The 13,978-nt window shown below is 39.4% G+C and overlaps 1 protein-coding gene across 4 annotated transcripts in view; it reads right to left on the bottom strand.

Moving 5' to 3' along the window:
* ECHDC1 (ethylmalonyl-CoA decarboxylase 1) overlaps positions 1–11,030 on the bottom strand; it is a 56,156-nt gene extending 45,126 nt beyond the window's left edge. For 2 of the 4 annotated variants that reach the window (XM_050788715.1, XM_050788718.1), the window contains exons 1-2: positions 10,380–11,030; positions 8,207–10,063 (exon numbers count right to left, since the gene is read on the bottom strand). In XM_050788715.1, the coding sequence (XP_050644672.1) occupies positions 8,207–8,222 (16 nt within the window). In that variant the 5' untranslated portion in view covers positions 8,223–10,063; positions 10,380–11,030. Of the gene's footprint in view, positions 1–5,232; positions 5,355–8,206; positions 10,064–10,379 lie in introns of all 4 variants that reach the window. The other 2 variants (XM_050788716.1, XM_050788717.1) reach the window with 2 other exon arrangements.
* Between the last annotated feature and the right edge of the window lie 2,948 nt (positions 11,031–13,978).

Here is a 13,978-nt window from a genome sequence, read left to right as displayed (position 1 = left end):
AGGCATGTGGCAATATGCCCAGCTAATTTTTCTATTTTTTGTAGAGACAGAGTTTCGCCATGTTGGACAGGCTGATCTCCAGTTCCTGGCCTCAAGTGATCTGCCCACCTTGGCCTCCCAAAGTGCTGGAATTACAGGTGTGAGCCACCACGCCCAGCCCAGAGGGATGGCTTTCTGTCCAGCACCTATGAACATAAGCTATCTGTTTAAATGTCAGAGTGAAATTCAACAGAAGTTAGTTTTAGGGTAAAGATTGTGAGGATCACAAGGAATTTCCTTGTGGGCAAATTGTGAAGGAGGTATGTAGCTGTTATCTTTTCAGCCATCTTATTTAGGAATAATATAGGAGTAAGGTTTGCCTGATGTAGTTCCCAGCTTGACTTTTCCCTTGGCTTAGTGATTTTGGGGTCCTGAGGTCTATTTTCCTTTCACATAGTATATAAATATACCACAGTTTAACTATTCTAATCTTAATAGACATTTGAATTATTTCTAGCTTTTGGCATGACTATAGAGTAGTTATTCTGAGGTACATACTTTGTGTCACTAGTGGCTACAGTACTGAATACATAAAGGGTACTTAGTAGATAATGAGGGAGAATGTAGGCAAGTAAAAAAAATAACTCATCAGGCAGTCAAAAGGAATGCCACAAACTTGTTTTATAGCTTTAAAAATGTATCTACTATATGAGTTATAAAATGGTATCAAAAACTGTCAGAGAACATGCCTCATAAAGGTTACAATACAATATCCCCTTTCCACTTTAAGTCACGTGGCCTTCAAGTGACATTTTTACCAAAGTGTTTCCAATGAATACTTATCTGAACACACAGTGGGATGTAATCTCCTCAAACAGATATATTTCAAAAACTTGAGAACAGTATTTCAAAACTTTACCAACTAAGGTGGCTTGTAACTACAATATTGAAGATACCAAGACATTTCTTAAATCTCCTCAAGGAGACTGAAGTGTAACTCAGAGAAATCATGACCTAATACACTATATTTTAGATTGACAAAAACAAGTAGCGAGATGCTTGTCTTCTTAAAAAATGATATCTAAGAATAAAAACTGGATGTTGTTTTTCCAAGAAAAGAAAGGTGTTCTAACTTGCCATCATGTCTTTGATGGGACCTGCTTTTAACTGTCATAATTTTATTCTATCCTTTAATTTCAAATTTCTTATCATCTTTCTTTGTATCCTCCCTCCCACCGAAAGTCACCAGTTGCCAACAGCTATGGTTACCGAATAAAGAATAATGAAAGCACTGGGTGACCTACTTAATGAATTGTGATTAATAAGGTTTGGGTCAATGTAATATACAAAACTAATAAGCAACTAATAAGGAAAGTCAAATGTTACAAGTTGCAAAATATCTAAATATTTAGTATTTTCAATACTTTAATGTCTTCATCTATGGCAATTCCATACTCCTTTTCCAAAACTCATATAGTGTAACTTACGTGACATCCTTCCATCCCATCACCTGTTCTGTCAAATTAGAAAAGGATATTAACTGATTCTATGGTATTAACAGATTTTAAGGTATCTAAGGCCTCCTGAAGAACTAGAAAGCTAGTGGGAACAATGATCACACATGATTTTGCAACATTCCAGGATATTTTCAGTTAACTCAAGGGACCTTGCAAGATTTTTAAAATAAACTTCAAAATAAAAGAATCTAATTAGAACATGGAAATGTTTACTGACACAATAAAGGCAGAATGAAAGCTTACATCACAGATGTTCTCACCACCTAATTTAGTGCAATAATAGGTACTTTACCAGTACTATATAAAATTACTGAGCATGCAGAAGAATGAGAGGATACTGTGAAACTAAACAAAATTTTTAAATGCCAAAAATTACTGCCATATACTTAAATAATAAATTATTTAATTTTAAACAAATGATTCATTTGAATAATGTTCCTGCAAATATGATTTTAATTCACTGAATATTATTCCCCATATTTAACTTATCTCTTTCCCTTATATAGCTCCATTACCCAAAACTGCAGTCTGGTTCAAAGACCTATTTCCCTGCTTTCCCAGAGGGAAATAAAAGTTCTGTCTATGGAAAGGAAGTATTTCTGAAATTATTACCATTAGTTATCTACCATTATTAGAAAATGAGCTATCCTGGTCAAATAAACTATCTCTCTTTAACTGGAAAGCAAAACTTTCCTGGGCAAGGACAAATTCTTTTGTTGAGAGTTTTCTTGCTCTAAGGCACACAGAAGTGTATTTTTAAATATTTCACCCTGAAGGAGAAATAAAGTGATAAGCATAGAAAATTCAGGTCTATGGAAAACAGAAGGGGGGAAAAGTCTTATAAATAAAATGTTGTTACCAATTACAAAGTACGAAGTGGTTATGAAAAAAACACCAGGGATTTTAGACACTAAGTTATCACTCAAATGTAAATATCAAGTTACCTCAAAATCTCTTAGCTAGTGGAAGAAACCTAAACTAAAAATTTCAGACATTATTGAGAAATGTCAAGCAATGTGGCTTGAAACAAATTGGTTATTCACACTGAGGACTAAGCTCTGATTTTTTAATCTTGCCCAAATTCCCACCTAAGGGGTCTGGGGACTCATGCCCTACAAATGATAAATTCTCATCAGATGGGTTTTATTTGACCCTATATATTGTGACTTACTTTTCAATCTGACTCTGGCATAACATTATGAGACAACAAGAAAATATTTAACTCCTAAATATATTTCCTTGCCATACCTTGAAATTGCCCTGCAAAGTTTCTTATGGGAAAAATCCACATAATATAGAGCATCTCCTTCCCCCTGTTTTCCTTGCTTTCTTTCCAGATCCAGGAGATAATCAACTAAGAGCCAAGCACCCTTCTAGGTCTGATAAGAAACATTTTACAACTTGCTGTCTCTCTGAAGTCTGCTGAGATTCCTCTCCCCAAAAAAACTTGGTCTCCACAACCCTTTATCTTTAACCTGAACATTCCTTTCTGTGGATCCCCATCTTTAGACAAATTCAACCAACTGTCAACCAGAAAGTTTAAATTTACCTATAGCCAGAAAGTTTAAATTTACCTAAAGTTTAAATTTACCTACACCCCCACTTTAAGTTGTCCCTCCTTTCTGAACCAAACCAATATATTTCTTAAATGTATTTGATTGATGTTTCATGCCTTCCTAAAATATGTAAAACCAAGTTGTACCCTAGCCACCTTGGGCACATGTTCTCAGGACCTGAGGGCTATGTTACAGGCCATGGTCACTCATATTTGGCTCAGAATAAATCTCTTAAAATATTTTACAGAGTTTGACTCTTTTCATCAGCAACACCTATATTCTCATGGTAGGATGTATTTATTATTAAGTTTATGTTTGTAATCTCCATTCATAACCATAACTCTCCCATACTCAACCACTATTCTTTCTGTTTTACCTCCCCTTTCACTACCCTTAGACCGAAGTTCAGTGGTCAAAGTCTGTGAGAAAAATAGGAAAATATACCAAAATATGTCATTCAAAATGAGTTTTGAAGCTCCCTTTACTTTTTTAAAGGCAAAATTTTAAAAACATAGTAACTAGATTAGCAATTAAGACAAATATTTTAAAACAGGATGGTATTCTTTATTGGATTATTTAAAGTAGATAAGTAGACATTTAGCTGCATTCTCAGAAATAAAAAGTTATTAGTTTCTTGGCATATGGACCATTAAATTTACATTCATATGTAGACTTTTCTGGTCAAGAAATGGGATCCAAGTGTATAGACACATATGCATACGTTAAGAGCATTTGGTGAGAGGTAGTTCTGTAGCAATTCAACAGCTATTTATTGAATTCCTATTAGTGATCACCCCATTGTTAGCTATTTCAGAGAGAAACAAAACATCTTTAAAAGTTTGCAGTTTTGTCAGAGAAACAAAATACTCACACATAAAGCAAAAATAACTCAAATATCTAATTGAAAATAGAGCAAAGTCTCTCCTTTTATTGAGCTCTACTAGAGAGTTCCATTAAACTTAATGTATAATCTTAACTTCATTAAAGGGTATCTTTTTTTTTTCCACCAGTAAACTTTTATCATGTAGTCTAAGGATTTTCTTTAGGTACAAATGGATCCAATAACATTAAATCAGTGCATGGAATTATGATGCTTTATTGGCTTTCATTCTAATTTTTAAAATTCTAAGCAGAAGTACAACCAAAATCAAGCAACATACCAGCTCTGCTAGGGAGTAAAGTAAATATCAAATGTATATACTCATACACACATATATAAAACCAGAATTATCCTACATATGTGTAACCAGAATTTTTATGGTTATGAAACAGTGCAATACTAGTGTTTCACAGCTATATATTACTTCTATAACAAATGACTTTTGTTCCCTGAGTTGAAATTTACGTTACATTGCATTTCACCAGAAAGAAAAGAAACACAGATGTGAAGAATGAAGAAAAATATCAGTTGAGTCACCTAACCAGTGCTGAAAAAGTTAAGTTTCAGAAGACGGGTATATTCTATTTCTTAACCTAGATAATGTCATCCACAGTTATTTACTTTGTTGTTCTTTAAACTCATCTGACACATTTTACTCTCTCTATATGTGTGCTACATTACATTTACTTCTCGGGAAATATTTTCTTCCTGTCCAGGATTTCCTTCCAGTCTCCTAAACTGCCAGTTGCAAAACTAGTTTCTTAAGAACTCTGCTTTATATATTGCATCAGTAGCCACTGACAATAATTACCACCTACAGATGTCTGAAATTTCTTTGTTGACAAGTCTGGCAGCTAAGCAAGGGTCCTTATTAAAGGTAATGATATTTCTTAAAAAATCATGCACAACCAGAAAACATAACAGAAAGGTACATATGAGATAAGCTGTAGAATTTTAGGGGTGGTCAGGACAGGGACTGCATCTTACTCACAGCTCTTAACACAGAATTTTACATTAAATTTTTGTGGAACTTAATGACACATATTGTGGTTATTACTGTATAGGTAATACGGTACCTAGTCATCATTTTCTAAACTAAAGATAAAATCCATATTTACAAAATAAGAAAAGAGAACTATTTCAGGCCAGGCGTGGTGGCTCACGCCTGTAATGCCAGCACTCTGGGAGACCAAAGTAGGCAGATCACCTGAGGTCAGGAGTTCGAGACCAGCCTGGCCAACATGGCGAAACCCTATCTCTACTAAAAATACAAAAATTAGCCAGGGGTAGTGGCACTCACCTGTAATCCTAGCTACTCAGGAGGCTAAGGCAGGAGAATAGCTTGAACCCAGGAGACAGAAATTGCAGTGAGCTGAGATCATATTGCTGCACTCCACCCACCGTGACAGAGTGAGAGATTGTCTCAAAGAAAGAGAAAGAAGAACTATTTCACTCTTGGGTTCTTTAAAAATGCAAACCCAGGGGTGTAGCTACAAGTGAGGGTAGCATAGCCAAATAATCTTTCACTGGCCTCTGGTCAGCTTGCCAAAGAGCCACAACTTCTCCATCGCTCCTAGCTAAGGAATCTCTGCTCCTCTTCAGAAAAGGAGGGCAAGAGCTCCTTGTCTGGTTTTATTCATATTTACAAAACGGGTTTGTATGCAACATAATCTCTACTGCATCACTAATAAAAATATTAACACTTTTTAAGAAATGAGGTTAATAGCCGGGCACGGTGGCTCACGCCTGTAATCCCAGCACTTTGGGAGGCCGAGGCGGGCAGATCAAGAGGTCAGGAGATCGAGACCAACCTGGCTAACACGGTGAAACCCCGTCTCTACTAAAAATACAAAAAATTAGCCGGGCGTGGTAGTGGGCACCTGTAGTCCCAGCTATTCAGGAGGCTGAGGCAGGAGAATGGCGTGAACCCAGGAGGCAGAGCTTGCAGTAAGCCGAGCCACTGCACTCCAGCCTGGGTGACAGAGCGAGACTCCGTCTCAAAAAAAAAATGAGGTTAATAGACAATACAAAGTCATTCTACATATCTATATATAATACATATTTTATAAGGGTCTGGTTAGTGGTATTCTTCCTACTTTAACTATTTGAACAGACTTTTCTCACAAGGCTATTAGGTATTATGAGTTAAGGATAACCTGACACACTTTCTACAACTTTCTCAGAATGAGAGGCAATTTACCCAGTACGTATTGAGATAAGACTTGACTTAATGTGTCCCTCCCTTCTGCATTCTATTTACTGAGGCAACAAAGGGAACTTGCTTTCTCCCTCTCTCCCTTTCTCCCTCCTCTCTCCTCTCTGCAACCTATGGCTGCCTTCAATTCGGGAAGTGTCCCATTCTAAGAAGGCCAAATAACTAGAGCTTAGGGTTCCTTAGGAATGCTTCTAGTCTAGGGAAGCTGTCAAGGTCACGTACCAGTTCAGTTAATAAACCTGGAAGGCCTACACATTCAGAGTCAAATATAGTATGCCTGGGTGCTTTTGCCTAAAATATGCCATTAATCAGGTATGAAGATACAATTCAATGAAGGAGATCCATGTGGGGCAGAGGCCCTGATTTCCACCTTGATAATATCTTCAGAATAAAAGTGCTAAAGAAACCTGATAAAGACATAGATGGTTGCTTTAAAAAAAACCTTTTTTTTTTCTTTTTGCCTGTCTTCCATAATCCTGTTTAGGGGAAGAAACAAAGAGTTAATCTAGAAAATAAAGAGTAGGAACTTACAAAAGCATTAGCATTTTGTGGGAAAGTAGAATCAGTAAACAACATATCTTCTGCTCTCATTGTAAAGGGGTCTGTCTGCTCTGTCTTGATACATTATCCCTCTCACCAACATCAACACTACAGCATTTAGTATGAATGCCATCAGATATCCTTTTATCCTCAAATCATTAAAACATTAAATATTTATGTAATAGTAGTATTTTGTCTCATTAGTATCTTTGATCACTGAAATGCCAATTTTTCCAAGAAAATCTTATAACACTTCACGTTTCCTTTCACTATTAATTCCATATTTTCTCTCTTCTCTCATTCTATTCTCTCCCACTACCGTCTCTCCTTTTCTCTCCTCCTCTTACATTCCTTGTCTGTGCCAGAAAAACCTGAGAACACTGCTTGAGCCTGCTAGATTCACTGACCCCAAGTTTAGAAATCCAATTCTAAAAATTTTATAATAGCCTATTATGTATACTTTCATCCCAGTTCTAAATTCAGAGACTATCTTAGACAAAAGCTCAGCGATGAGATGACAAGGTGTTAGTCATTATTAATCTACTATAGAATCTAATAGTACAAAGTGAACAGAGCTTAAGATTCAGGTTCTGCAGAAGCATGTAGTTAAACGACTGGTATTTTGGATTTCTTCCAGAATCGCAGGAAGATGAAAAGGTTCTGAGGCATTTACAATTTTATAAGCTTTCTTCGGGGTAAAACTTATGTTTAAAACTTGCCAAGCAGGATGTCTTGCAGCCCGCAGCCCCACCACAAAGAAGATTCCGTGCAGCTGAGCAGCTCACTACCAAGCCACTGAAAAGAGGAAAGAAAGCCCATCTGAGCTCAAAGGTCGCACTTTCCATTTTTTTTCAAGTTCTGCAAAGGTGATCTGTTCCCCCTTAGTGCACAGGAAATAAGTGAGATTTTCTCTTAAAAGCCCTTACCTATTTCACCTTATATTGTAATCACTAAATCCAGAACACTAACGCAAACTCATACTTAGAAAACAATTAGCCTAGAGCACGCAATAGAAATCAGAAGCATTTGATTTCAGACTGTCTGTATATCGCCTGTTTTTAAAAGTTCTGATTCGGTTGTAGGCTGTCATAATATAAACTACCTTTCAAGGTTCATTACATGCCACCCACAACACTCTCCCTCACACAGGCAAAATGCACAACTTTCAGTTCCTGAAATCCTTCTGATTTTTTCGCCATTTCAAGCTTTCGCATATGCGATCTCTCTTCCCGTTACATTTTTGTCTTCCTCAGAGTGACTTCAAATCATCTCCTCTAACATAGGACTACATAAAGTCCCCTTATTGTCTGCTCTCACAACATCTGTATCTCTCATCACCACTCTCTCACTCTTTGCTGTAATTAGTTTTTTAACCAGTTCTTTCAATTAGTCTTAGCTGCAAGAGGGTATTTGCAGTGCCTAATGATAATTTTCTTAAGCGTAAATTCCATACAGGGACTTAAGAATCTGGCCACAAATCAACCCTCCAACTATCCTGTTTATTAATCTCACCACTCACCCTGTCTCAACGCCATGCTCCTTCACAGGCTGGCTTCCCTTCCTGGAATGTTAATCACTGCAGTAATCTCAGCTGATTATACGGTCGCCTTTCAGGCCAGAACCCAATAAGAAATCAAGAAAGGATCACCCGTTTTATTACTGCGCTCCTCCCCCGCCCTCGTAGATTTCACAAATACACTTCTCACCACAAGCTTGTCTCTCCCAACAGAACGCTAGTTCTTCGAAAGGGGTCCTTTGTTTTTCTTGCCCTTGTCCAGTTCCTCTGCGTACCTCTAGCACCTAGAGCAACAGGTGCTATACAGGAGGCTCCCAGATGTGGAACAGAGAAAAGAACGGAGTGTTTATTTAGATGTTGCCTGAAGTCCTTAACAGCCCCTTCAACCTATAACTTAACTGTGGTTTTAATCCCCTACACGTGTAACCCCTGTATGTGTGTGCAGCGTTAAAAGGATTACTGCAGCTCAAAAATTCTCCAATGAAAACACCTCTACCAGAATGGAGTTGCTCATCTTTCGTTCTTGAAAAGTTGGCGGCACGATACAGGAAAAGTTTTAGTTATGCAAGACAATTTAGTACATAAAAGACAATTACAGAAGTCACAGGGAACATTACCTAACTAAGCACAGGGCCTCGAATGTACTCCGAAATTAGTGTGTAGAAAGCAAGCCTCCTTATGCTTTTGAAAGTGTAATCTCGCGATCTCCCGGCGCGCTCTGCGAAGACCGATTCATCTCTTCCCCGAGCCCTTCTTCCCCGCCCGGCGTACAGTCGGCCCGTGGCGCTTAGCACCGCGTCTCCACGTCCAGCAGGTGGCAGGCCTGCGCGGCGCTTGCAAGGGACAAGCCGCAGAGCCGGCGAGGCTCGCCGTCTGGGACACGTTTGGAGAAGCGAGCGCTACAGTCCATTCCACCGCGACATTTTAGGATTCTCCCACTAACAACACTAAACTGAAGCGCTAAGGCCAACCCTTACGACCTCGTAGCCCCGCAGGCCGCGGCGGTAACTTCCCTTTCCGCTACCTTACACACGCTCTTCCGCTTTGCGTGCCTTTGTTTCTGCTCCCCCCGGGAACCTCCTCCGCGCCTGTCCTCCGTTCCTGTATAGCCCCTCCTCTTCGCGTCGCCGCCTTTACTATCCCACGCTCCTTTTCCTTTCTCCGAGGACTTTATCCTGTTCCCCTGCCGGTTCCCGTGACCCCGGAAATCCCGCCTCTGCCGCGAGGCTCCCCCTTTCCTGCGGCCGTATCGCTCCCCCTAGTGTCGCGAGTGAGCCCGGGTGGGCGGTCTCTTATTGTTCTTGGCTTGGAATTTTCGCTTTTGCAGCACAGGGTTAGGGCTGGGAAAGGAGGCTGCTGAACCGTGCTTGTTTTGGCTCCGATAAACGTGGGAAAAAGGGGAGGCAAGGAAGCCAGTGTAGGCAAACAGCGAGAGGGGAGAGGACAGAAAGGTACCGAAGGTCGACCCTTTTTAGATATCTCATCCGAGTTATTGAGGGGAATGGGTATTTAGCCAGTTTTTTGTGTTTTTGTTTGTTTTTTGTTTTTAACCGAATACCTAGTGTGTGTCCTGAATGTGTGGATGTGACGAGGTGTTTATAAAGCTCAGTAAGTGTAAAATTCCGTGCCAATACATTTTGTATGCCTCAGACAGGAAGTGCTTTGGAAGATCCTTGAAAGGGGAGGTCATTTTGCGCCAATATTGAGATCGTTTTGTCAGAGTCGTAGGACTAAAGGTAGACCTTAGGTAGTCGATGTCAAAAATAAGCGCAGCTGGACGTTAAAGCGGTGAAAACATTTGTTCAGTTAACTACTTGACAGGAAAGAGCTGAGCACTATTTCGATTTGTGCAGAGGTGACCTGGGCATTTTTTTTTTTTTTTTTTTTTTTTTTTTTTTGAGGCGGAGTCTTCACTCTGTCGCCCAGGCTGGAGTGCACCATCTCGGCTCACTGCAAGCTCCGCCTCCCGGGTTCGCGCCATTCTCCTGCCTCAGCCTCCGGAGTAGCTGGGACTACAGGCGCCCGCCACTGCGCCCGGCTAATTTTTTGTATTTTAGTAGAGACGGGGTTTCACCGTGTTAGCCAGGATGGTCTCGATCTACTGACCTCGTGATCCGCCCGCCTCGGCCTCCCAAAGTGCAGGGATTACAGGCGTGAGCCACCGCGCCCGGCCGACCTGGGCATTTTTAAAGGGGCCTTTTAAAAGGAGAAAAGGGATATGCGGGCGCTCAGTAGAGAAAGTGAACCTACAGAGTTGTTAGTGTAAATGTGATTAGGCCAGCTGTGTGTGTGTGTGTTTCCACAGTTACCGCAGGATTGTATCCTCCTACGGAGGATTTTATCCTTCTTGATTACATTTCCAGGGAATGGCTCTCTGGTCCTTGAGCGAGAACTTCTGAGTAGCAAGAAATAAGTATTTACAACTGTAGGCCCTTTAGTAAATGTTCTAAGAAAGGGATGTCAGAGACCTATCATCAGTTCTGTGCTGGTTACATCACGTAGTTCAGCTTACTGAGGCAGTCGTCCTGGGCACAGGACCTTATGCTGCTAAAGCTGTGCTAGAGTTTGGTCAAGTCTCTGAGCGCAGGGGTTTGGATGGAATGATCATGTGCCTGGATTTCTGCAGTGGTCATAGGTATGATTTGAATAAGTGCAGGAAATATTCTAGTGGGAGGAACAGAATGTGCCAACACGCCGAGCAGAAAGGATAAAGTTTTACGGTACGGAGATGTATATCATAGGGAATAAGTGGGAACCCAGTTTGGACTGATTGGAAGAAGTCATTATTAGAAGTACCGTATTTAATTCCAGTTTGTTATATAATGAGCACCTTAAGCCATTACACTCTTGAACAGGAAAGTCGCTTGATTAAATGATAATTTGGGAGAATTTATCATTTTGCAGTGAGTGGGGATGATTAGATATATGATTTATGCTGTAAGTATGTATATGGTTATGTGATACTACAGCCTTCCAGGGTGGAAGCTGTAGATAAGACGGCTTAACTGTTGGACATGTTTGGGAACCTCCCTGATAGTAGCTTGCTTAAGTAAATAGAAAAAAAGGGTGAAATTTGTTTGTTGATACTATCTCGTGCTTTATCTTTTTTCCAAGGATTTGGTTACTTGCCAGTTCTCAATTATATCTCCTCAATAAGTACTGACAACAAGTTGAGATAAAATGTGTAAAAAAAATTACATGAAAGCTATTAAAAGAGGACCAAAGCCCAATAAGAATTTGGAGGTGGGAAAAAGCTTGGCAGCTGGTGAAAATTCCAGGAGGGTGGCACAAAAGACATATTTTCAGTACTGTAACTATTTAATAGGCTAACAGATAAAATAGCATATTTTTTTTTACTCCCACTTAAGTAATGCCTATTCACCCACAGCTGTGGGAGTATAATTGGAGGCAGATGGGGATCCGCAGGGAGGTATATGTTCAGTGGTAGGCAATACACCAAAATAATAACTTCTGTTAATATTGGTTTGTATTTCATGCAATTCCCCCCAATACCCATATGTGCATTAGTAATTAACTCTTGTAAATTGGAATAGACTTTGAGACTAAACAGAAAAGATATTTAAGCATCCTGAGAAGACAGGCAGATGGGATCTAGGAGGGCTGAGACCAAAATATCTGGTACTTACTCTGCATACCATGGAGAAAGAGGGAAAGTTTTCTAACCCAAGATTTAGTCTTCCTCATTTAAAAACTTTTCCTCCAATAATATTCTCAGGGCTCATTTATATGTATAGCATTTCTGTTTACCTGCACATACCACTTAGTATGAAAATACCTTTCACTGCAATAAACATTGCGCTAAACTGCAAACTAGAGGTTAATGTACTCTAGTGCTTCATTGCAGAGCCACTGAGAAGAGCTATAGTATCTCTGATGGCTGCGAATTTAGGCCATGGGCACTCAGAAAATTTACAGAAAAATTCCTATGCCTTAGCTGAAGTGTGGAATTAGAAAGCTACAAGACTTGGCCAGACACGGTGGCTCACGCCTGTAATCCCAGCACTTAGGGAGGCTGAGGTAGGTGGACTACCTGAGGTCAGGAGTTCAAGGCCAGCATGGCCAACATGGCGAAACCCCGTCTCTACTAAAAATACAAAAATTAGCCGGGCGCAGTGGTGGGTGCCAGTAGTCCTAGCTACTCTGGAGGCTGGGGCAGGAGAATCACTTGAACCCGGGAGGTGGAGATTGCAGTGAGCTGAGATTGCACCACTGCACTCCAGCCTGGGCAACAGAGTGAGACTCCGTCGCCCTCCCCCTACAAAAAAAATCACATAGGAAGACATCAAAGGAGGAAGAATGGAATAAAGAAATTACAAAACAGTCAAAAAGACAATCATAATTCCTTACCTATCAATAATTACATTAAATGTAAATTAAATTCTCCAATCAAAAATAGAGTGGTTGAATGGATGCAAAAACAAATAAAATTCAACTATACACTCTCTCTAAGAGTCTCGTTTTAGCTTTAAGGACACATACAGTCTGAAAATAAAGAGATGGAAAACATATTCCGTGTAATCAGTAGCCAAAAGAAAACAGGGATGCTAAATTTCTATCAGACAAAATATATTTTATGTCAAAAAGTTTCACAAGAGAAAAGGTCATTATAAAATGATCTAGGGGTCAATTCACCAAGAGGATGTATTAATCATAGATTCATATGTGCCCCATATCAAAGCACTTAAATAGATAAATATTAGCAGAACTGAAGGAAGAAATGGACAGCAATATAATAATAGTAGGGGACTTCAACATCTTATTTGCAACAATGGATAGATCATCTAGACAGAAAATAAAGAAACAGCAGAGTTGAATAACATGGTAGACCAAATAGAACTAAGAACCATACAGATTATTCCATCCGACACTAGTGGAATACACATTCTTCTTATGTGCACATAACATTATTCAGGATGGATCCTGTGTTAGGCCACAAAACAAGTTTTAGGACATTTAAGAAGCTTGAAGTCGTGTCATGTAACTTTCTCTCTTTTTTTTTTTTTTTTTTTTTTTGAGATGGAGTTTCACCCTTTCACCCAGGCTGGAGTGAAGCGGCATGATCTTGGCTCACTGCAACCTTTGCCCCTCAAATTCAAGTGATTCTCCTGCCTCAGCCTTCCAAGTAGCTGGGATTACAGATGCCCACCGCCACACCTAGCTAATTTTTGTATTTTTAGTAGATACGGGATTTCGCCATGTTGACCAGGCTGGTCTCAAACTCCTGACCTCAGGTGATCCACCCACCTCGGCCTCCCAAAGTGCTGGGATTACAGGTATAAGCCACCACGCCCAGCCATGTCAAGTAACTTTTTCAAACACAGTGATATAAAGCTAGAAATTAATAACGAGGCAAATTGGAAAATTTGCAAATATATGAAACTTAAACAACACACTACTGACAACCAATGTCTTACAAAAGAAATTTGACAATAAAAAAAAAATGTTGAGACAAAGGAAAATGAAAAAAAATCAAAATTTATGGGATATAACAAACATAGCTCTAAGAGGGGAGTTTATAGAGACAAATGAATGCCTATAAGAGAAGAGGAAGATCTTGAACAACTTTTCTTGATGCCACAGGGAACTAGAAAAAGAAGAAGCTAATCCTAAAGTTACAGAAGAAAGGAAATAATAAAGATCAGAGCAGAAATAAAGGAAATGGAGATAATAAAAATAACAGAAATCAAAGAAACAGTTGGTTTTTTGAAAACATAAACAAAAATTGACAAACTTTTAGCTAAACTGAAAAAAGAG

The sequence above is a fragment of the Macaca thibetana genome, chromosome 4, assembly GCF_024542745.1.
Source record: "Macaca thibetana thibetana isolate TM-01 chromosome 4, ASM2454274v1, whole genome shotgun sequence".
NCBI classification, from domain to species: Eukaryota; Metazoa; Chordata; class Mammalia; order Primates; family Cercopithecidae; genus Macaca; species Macaca thibetana.
Note: the sequence above shows the minus strand (reverse complement) of the source record. Positions and strands in the feature narration are given on the sequence as shown.